Source organism: Trypanosoma cruzi, genomic scaffold (assembly GCF_000209065.1).
Source record: "Trypanosoma cruzi strain CL Brener 1047053516921 genomic scaffold, whole genome shotgun sequence".
In the NCBI taxonomy this organism is placed as follows: Eukaryota; Euglenozoa; class Kinetoplastea; order Trypanosomatida; family Trypanosomatidae; genus Trypanosoma; species Trypanosoma cruzi.
Genome location: NW_001849557.1, coordinates 99,130 through 106,714, shown reverse-complemented (window position 1 = coordinate 106,714; position 7,585 = coordinate 99,130). Strand labels below are relative to the sequence as shown.

At 46.7% G+C, this 7,585-nt stretch overlaps 4 protein-coding genes across 4 annotated transcripts, besides 9 other annotated features; all 4 read left to right on the top strand.

Annotated features, from left to right (window-relative positions):
• Positions 1 to 7,585: a sequence feature (heterozygous, Esmeraldo-like haplotype).
• On the top strand, positions 97 to 1,125 carry Tc00.1047053510855.40 (proteasome regulatory non-ATPase subunit, putative; the record flags this gene model as incomplete). Its single annotated transcript, XM_800137.1, has 1 exon — positions 97 to 1,125. The coding sequence occupies one exon, from the start codon at positions 97 to 99 to the stop codon at positions 1,123 to 1,125; it is 1,029 nt and encodes a 342-aa protein (XP_805230.1).
• Positions 1,238 to 1,274: a sequence feature (T-rich).
• Positions 1,381 to 1,407: a microsatellite.
• Tc00.1047053510855.20 (hypothetical protein, conserved) lies at positions 1,639 to 3,360 on the top strand (the record flags this gene model as incomplete). Its single annotated transcript, XM_800136.1, has 1 exon — positions 1,639 to 3,360. One exon carries the CDS (start codon positions 1,639 to 1,641, stop codon positions 3,358 to 3,360), a length of 1,722 nt encoding a protein of 573 aa, XP_805229.1.
• Positions 3,775 to 3,803: a sequence feature (AT_rich).
• Positions 3,804 to 3,851: a microsatellite.
• Positions 3,862 to 4,395, top strand: Tc00.1047053510855.10 (peptide methionine sulfoxide reductase, putative; the record flags this gene model as incomplete). Its single annotated transcript, XM_800135.1, has 1 exon — positions 3,862 to 4,395. The coding sequence occupies one exon, from the start codon at positions 3,862 to 3,864 to the stop codon at positions 4,393 to 4,395; it is 534 nt and encodes a 177-aa protein (XP_805228.1).
• Positions 4,816 to 4,871: a microsatellite.
• Positions 5,183 to 5,207: a microsatellite.
• Positions 5,312 to 5,339: a sequence feature (AT_rich).
• Positions 5,490 to 5,531: a sequence feature (GA-rich).
• On the top strand, positions 5,574 to 7,585 carry Tc00.1047053510855.4 (hypothetical protein, conserved; the record flags this gene model as incomplete). The annotated part of the gene is made up of 1 exon (XM_800138.1): positions 5,574 to 7,585. A coding segment is annotated over one exon (2,012 nt), but the record flags the coding sequence as incomplete, so codon positions are not given.

The following is a 7,585-nucleotide window of genomic DNA, read 5'->3' as shown; positions in this document are numbered from 1 at the left end:
GAATAACAGTAAGTCGTAAGTGCTTTAGCGTGCATCCTTTCAGGTTTATTCGTGTAGCTTTGATACACATTTATTTAGGAACATCCAGCGAGACAAATGCCAGAGGCGTGCTTTCTGTGCCTGGACTCCACGGAGTTTATGCGCAACGGCGATCAATTTCCCAGTCGGTTCCTCGGTGTGCAGGAGGCCGCTAGCCTGCTGTCCAACGCAAAGATTCAGATGAATGCGGAAAACACTGTGGGATTCCTGACACTTGGGGGTAATGCGTGCACCGTCTTTGAGACGCTCACGCTGGACGTGGAGCGCGTCATGTGCAGTCTTGCAAATATTTCCATCCGAGGCAAACGTTGCCACTTTTCACAGGGGCTCCAAATAGCTTCTTTGGCGTTGAGTCACCGAACAAACCCCCGGGCGGAAAAACGCATCGTCGCCTTCATCGGCACCCCACTCAGTGAAACGGACGAGGAGCTGGAAAAGTTGGCGCGAAAGCTCCGAAAAGATGATGTGGCAGTTGACATAGTGGGGATTTGTGTGGAGGCAAATGTTCCTCGGCTCTCGGCATTTGTTGAGAAGTTGAATAAAAATGGCAACTCCCGCTTTCTTAACATTCCAGCTGGTGCCAACCTCACAGACTCACTGATGTCAAGCTCCATTTTGCTTGGCGCTGACAGCGGTGGCGGCGCAAGCGAGGCCCAGGATGCGTACCAGGGTTTTGGCGTAGACCCTTCCAACGACCCCGATCTCGCCATGGCCATTCGCATGTCGTTGGAGGAGGAGCAACAACGGCAGGCTGCTGCGGCCACAATAGCGGCGTCCCAAAGCACGGCCCCCGTCAGTGCAGCGACACGAACGGACGTCCCGCCGCCTTCTGCCGAGCCAGAAAATTTGGAGAACATGTCTGAAGAAGAAATGCTTGCACGTGCGTTGAAAATGTCGTTGGAGGAGGCACAAAAGGCGGCAAATACGGCGGTCAAATCCGAAGAAGAGTCTTCTCTTCACGAGGCTGAAAAGGAGCCGGAGAGGCAGAAGCCGACCGAGAAATCTTTCCAATCAGCAGAAGAGGATGAGCTACATGAGAACGAAGAAAAGTCATCAGGTGAGAAGCAACCGAGGAACAAAAAGTAATTGTTAACATTATACATATATAGTTTCTTTTTTGAAATGCTGCACGTTGAAAGGGGGGTATGCAGAGAAGAATGACGGAAGAAAAAAAAAAAAAAAGCGATGGCCATTCCAAAAAAGAGAGGAAAAGAAAAAAAAAAAAGAGAAGAAAACGTGACGGGGAAATGCGTGATAAAATGTTTTGCCTTCCCATAATGATGTAACCTATGTAGTGGGGGGAGGACGAGTTTCATGAATTTCTCATTGCAAAACAGCAGCAGGAGGAGGAGGAGGAGGAGGAGGAGGGCTAAAAGTTTCCTCGTGCCGTACTTACTGTTTTTTCGATACACATATATATATATTATTGCTTTTATGCATGTGGGTGTTTTTTTTTCCCTTGCACATCCACTTTGATTTTTTTTTTTTTTGTGCTTCCAATTGTGTGCCCCCCTCAACACGGTGGGGTGGACGATTTGTAGAAAACAACAACAAAACAAAAAAAGAGGAGAACAAATTGGGTTATTAGTTTTTACAAAGATGGTGCTAGCGACTATTCGCGTGCTGGTCTGTGGAGTAGAATTTCATCGAGTGGAGTCAGCGCTTGGAAGTTCCGTAGAGAATACCAACTTTGCATGGAATCGGCGTTACGAAATATCGTGTACTTCTTCGACTGGTGTGTCTGAAGCTGACGGTCGGCTGCTGTCCATGTGCCACCTGGTTGTTCTTACACGAGGAGCCAGCCCACCCCTGGAGGTTAAAAGTTATTGTGGCAAACCCACCGTATCACTGGAGGGCGCTCCAGAGGGTGTTGTGAGCATGCTGAGGAATTGTGACTTCTACTACGGTGTGCACGCTTTGGAAAAGCTGCGCTCACTAGTTGTGGATATAGGCCTTTCCCCACCACATGTTATATGGGACGGCGTGCTGCGTACGTTTACAAGAAATGGCGAATTATCCATTCGCCGCGCGTTTTGGCTTCTCGATAAAGATGGTGATGGAGTGTTGAATGAGGAGGAACTTCTTGCATGGCAGCGTTCTGTGACATCGGCCTGCTTTTCAAAAAGTGATCTTGCTGAATTGTGTACCCATTGCTCCTTGAACAATTTCCCTCCGTCGATCAATGGTGAGACCTTTATGAAGATGCAGGAGAATTTCTTGATGAATGGTGACGCCAAGAAAGTGTGGGCAACACTTCATTTAACCGGGGTTTGTCCGGATGGACTGCCATATTCATGGAGGGATATCCACGCGGTTCGTGTGAGCAAAGAGAGCAACACATATCTTTCTCATACCGCCATTCAGTTCTTTCGGAATTTGTACAAGCTTCGCCGCTTTTCTGACCTTAACAATATGTGGGATGTTACCCCTGGATGCCCGTGGAAGCACGTGCATGGTTTCCTTACGACGGAAATCCCATTGGATAGGTTTATCGAATACTGGAAGTATATGGCGTTGACAAATCGGAGTGTGGTTGTGCAGTATGCTAGATATTGGGGTTATAAGGGGGATACGATTCTTTTATTCTTGTTGCGTCATGCACGTCCTTACCGTGAAGTGGGTGAGGCGGTGCCGAATACAATTCAGGTTCTGGTGGTTGGTTCCGCCGGATGTGGACGGAGAAGTCTTATGTTTACACTGACGGCGTTAGATGAGGAGGTATACAAGGAAGATACGACTGCATCGCAAGAAATGTACGTCCGAACCACGACATTTCCTGTTAGGCATGGTGAGGGGGAAGCACTACAGACTGTTGTGTACGTCACAGTGCCCATTGAAAACCTTACAAAAGTATTAGAGGACGACACGCTAGAGAAGCAGCTGGACGTGGTAATTCTCTGTTACGATGGAAGTCATATCGAGGAAACCACACTGCCTATTATGCGTGCATATCTTGAGGCCAAGGCGTTACCGTTGCGTTGTCGTAATTTGCCTTTTGTGGTTGTCATGACGAAGGCGGAGGCCTCGGCGTCAACGGAGGCTCCCACAAATGAGAGTCAGGCGATGGAGCGCTTTTGCCGGGAACATCAATTATTATGGCCGCCTGTTGTGACAAGCGTTGAGACTCCTGAGGAATCTGATATCGCTGCCCTTAATGAATACATGTATGCAGTAGCCAAGGAACCCGAAATCGCCGTGGGAAATGCGCCCTTAACTCTCCTGCGGATATTGAGACGCGTTGCAATTGTGACTTTTTTTGCTCTTGCCGTAGGAAGCGTCACGCGCCATTTTTTTCGACGGATGCGTGGGAGGCGTCAATAGAAGACGAGAAAAAAAAAAAAAAAAAGAAACGCGGAAAGAAAAGTGAGGGGACGCGTAGACTTTAAATATTCGGGTAGAGGGGCGGCAGGGTGGTCTGTGTTTCTGTTTGAGTGTGGTTGTATGCATGACAGGGGTGGTGGTGATGAAGAACGGCAAAGAATAAGACTAGAGAGGGGATAAGGTTGAAATCACGTCAATTATATTAACATGAAAAAAGGGGTATATGTGCACTATTACTGTTGGTGTCATGGCTATTGTTCTGCTTGCTACTACTTGCAGCCATCACCGTATTGTTTTGGTTGCTCTCTTTGGCCATGTCTGCTCATTTCTCCATGCATATATGATATATTTTTCCCCTCGTGGTGGTGTAGCTATTTTTTTTGTGGGCTGTAGTTGTCTTGTTCTGAAGGATACATAATAAATAAATATATATTAATTAATTAATTAATATTAATATTATTATTATTATTATTATTATTATTATTATTATTTGAAGTTTTGATGGCTTCTGGTGTTCCAGCGACATTTGCCGCCGGTTGTTTTTGGGGGACGGAGCGTTTTTTTGTCAAGAAATTTGGGGACGCGTTGTTGTCGCATGAAGTGGGGTACATGGGGGGCGCGGAATCTGACGAAGTTGTAACGTATCCGGCGGTCAAGAAGGGCACAACGGGGCATGCGGAGGTGCTGCACGTCAAGTACAATCCTGAAAAGGTCAATTACCAACAGCTTCTTGATTTCTTCTTTCGCATTCACGATCCGACGACGGTGAATCGGCAAGGAGTGGACGTGGGCACGCAATATCGCAGCGCTATTTTTTACCACGATGACCAGCAACTGAAAGAGGCAAAGGACTACATTTCAAGACTCAATGGTGAAGACCCGGCGCTTCGGGAGGGGTTTGTGAAGGCTTTTGGCGACGCTCAAGTTGTCACGAGCTTGGAGAAGGCCTCACGCCTTCACGTCGCAGAGGACTATCACCAAATGTATCTGGAAAAGAACCCCGACAGGGTTTGTTCGCACCGAATTCATTGGTGATCCCCATTACGGGATGATCCATAAGCGCTTAGGGGGACTCTGTGACGAGAATAGTCTTGGTAAGTGGCAATGTCTTTTTTTTTTTGTTTTCAACGCAACCACGCATTTGGGGGGCGTCGCGAGTGCAATTTATTGTTTTTTTTTTCCCCCAGCCGTCCCATATTCCTCTTTACGGTAGTGGAGTGGAGCCCGGCGCCTTTGGGACTGCGTTAAGGGTGATCATTTCTTCGGTTTACAGTGGGCTTTTGGTTGCCGTCGAATATGTTTTAGGAATTTATTTATGGGCGTATGGGTGCTTTTTATGTGCCATCCGGGTTGGGATGTTAGGTACGATGATCCGGGCCTTGATCTTCTTTTCTACTTTTTATTGATTCTGCATGATGAAGAGAAACTCGTCTTACCAATAAGCATGTGCCATTGTTTGTTTTTATCTTTTATTTTTATTTTTGTTTATTTATTTATTTATTTTTTTTTTTTTGTGTTTGTGTGCTGAGGATAAAAAAATAAATATGAGGGATTTTGTGTGTCTGTTGCTTGTACTTTTTTTTCTTGTTGATAATTGGCATTCGTTTGTATGAAAAATAGATGAAGTTGGATGTGCATACATACATATGCATGAAGTTTGCTGCTTGGACGGATTTTTTGTGCTTGTCACGGGAATTCACGAACGCGAAATGTTGTGGGGGGTGTTGTTTCCGCCCATGTGCTGCTTCGGCTACGCCTTGGCCCATCACATCGCTGCCAATTTTCAACAATAGCGGGAAGAAGAGAACGAAGTGAACAGTTTTTTTTTTGTTTGTTTGTTTGTTTGTGCGTGTGTGTGGGAGGGGGCTAAGAAGGACAGGGAGGGAGAGGGTCTTGTTTTGATTTCGGTAACGACTTCAGTGAGAAACGAACTTTTTTAAAATATCTGCGGTTATATATATATATAATTTTTTTTTTTTCTTTGTTCGCGTTTTCTTTTTTTCCGTACAGGAGGCGGCGTTCTGGAAAGGAGATGCAGACGCCATCACGTACTGCGGCATTCTATGGGTTGAGAATATGTGCCGCCCCCTTTTTCCTCGTGTGTGTGTGTGTGGGACTCACACTTGTGATCTTTATTCCTTTTTTTTTTCCTTTCTTTTCCTTTTTCTCTCACGGATGTTATTTTTACCAGTAGTGCCTTTGCAGCTTGGAATATGTTGCAGCAGGCTGTTTCGTATGTTATTTCTAGCTTGGCAAAAATAGGAGACATTAATGCGTGCAATGTTGAATCGTCTCTCAGGGAGCGGACGTTGCGCATCCGGGACATGTCACTTCGACAAGATACTTTGAACACTTTTCTTCCCTTCCCTATACAATGCGGAAAGGTTGGCGATCTGCGCGTAAAAATTCCATGGCCAGCCTCTAATGAGCCGCTGCTTTTGTGTTGTGAGGGAATGGCCTTTACATTGAATGGCGAGACTTCTCAATCTTGCACAAAAGAGATGACGAGGGAGGAGATACGGGTTGGTATTACAGAAGAAAGTATTCTCGGAACCGTAGTGAGGCCTTCTGTGCCTGTCAATTCTCATGAAGAGCAGAGAAGTGCTGCACCGTTGGCGTCTGAGGAAAACGCTGAGGAGCGTGAAACATCATGGTCGGCGGCATTGGAGGATGATGATTACATGTCGTGTCAGAGTGTCAGTAACACTTCATTTGCGTCTTGCGATTCTCAAGAGGATTTGGCATCCCTTCCACAGAATGGAAAAGGTTTTTTTTCGTTTCTTGTCAATGCCGCCAGTCGTTCTGTGTCGTGGGTCATGAATCGACCCATTCACGTGCAGTTGAAGAACCCCTGTGTTGTGTGGCCGTGCGATTCACACTCTGACGTGGGCTTTGAGATTACAGTGAGCGAGATCATGGTGAAAATTGAGCCTACATTAGAGGCCGGTGCTGAGCTTATGAAGGTTATCGTTATCACCTTCAGTGGGGTTGCCGTGTGTGCAAATGCTGCTAAGGAGCAAACGCAAAAGATTGTGGAAATTGATCATCTCAGTATACGCATTACCTCCGTGTACAGTTCTGCGGGTATTCTCTGTCGCAAGAACGTTGCTATTGTTTTTGACGGCGTATCCTCGTTGTTTTTTGATGAGGATGCATTGCGGTCTCTCACAAGGTGCGCCGTGAGCCATGGGATCATGAAAGAGGTTCCCGAGTATTGCCGTCCGTTTTATAAGCTGCGTTCATTGAGTTCACGTTGGTCCTACGCCAAAAGTTGTGTCTTCGCTTTTATACGGGACAGGAGGAGGCGTTACAACTTTAATTCGTCGCACCTTCACTTCTACGCCGAAGCCCGCACGTCTTATCTTGCGCTCTTGGATTACTGCCATCGCACACGGGACATTGCGGAAAAGAGGGAGCAAATGGCCGATATTGAGGGTGATATTCGCCATCGTGATGTGGTGTTATTTTTGAGGCGCAAGGTTCAAGAGAGATACTCCACGACGGTACTTGCTGGCAGCACAGGGGCGGGTGTGACACCGCCGCCGACGCAGCCTTCAGATGCTCGTGAATTTGTTATTGTCTCGTCTCTTCACGTGGACGCAAAAATTACGTGCGTGCGGTTGCCTGCTGAAACAACGGTGTGGCTGCGTGATGTCGCGTTTGTGAAGCGCCACGGGGAGTTCAATTTTTCGGTTGGGAATGTCACGTTGGTTGCGGGGGGAAAGTCTCAGCTGCTACGGGCGCTGGATTCCGGGGAACCTTTTTTTTCCTTTCAGCAAACCGAAAGCAATGACATGACTTTTGTTAGGACGACGTTAGAAGCGTTGCGTTTTATCACCACATCTAATTGGATGCTGCAATTGGTTCAACCCATCATGGTCGCTATGCCACACGTTCTGCGGGCGATTCCAGAAACAAATTGCAATGAACCGGAGACAAACTTGAGTAATCGATGTGAAAAAACCACAAGTTTTGTTTTCCCATTGATAGATTTTCATGTGGATGATTTGCGGTTGCAGTTGAAGCAACTATCCCTGACGCATATAGAGCGAACATCCGGTGACTCACGTGTGGGTCTTTTGATGAAGGAATTGTCTGTGCGTTTTGGCGAGGAAACGGACGTGCTATCACCCATGAAGGTGGAAATGACTGAAGAGGAGGATATCTTGGTGTCTGCGGTGACGTTAAATGTACCGAATACGCTATGGGAGTATTTGTACCACGT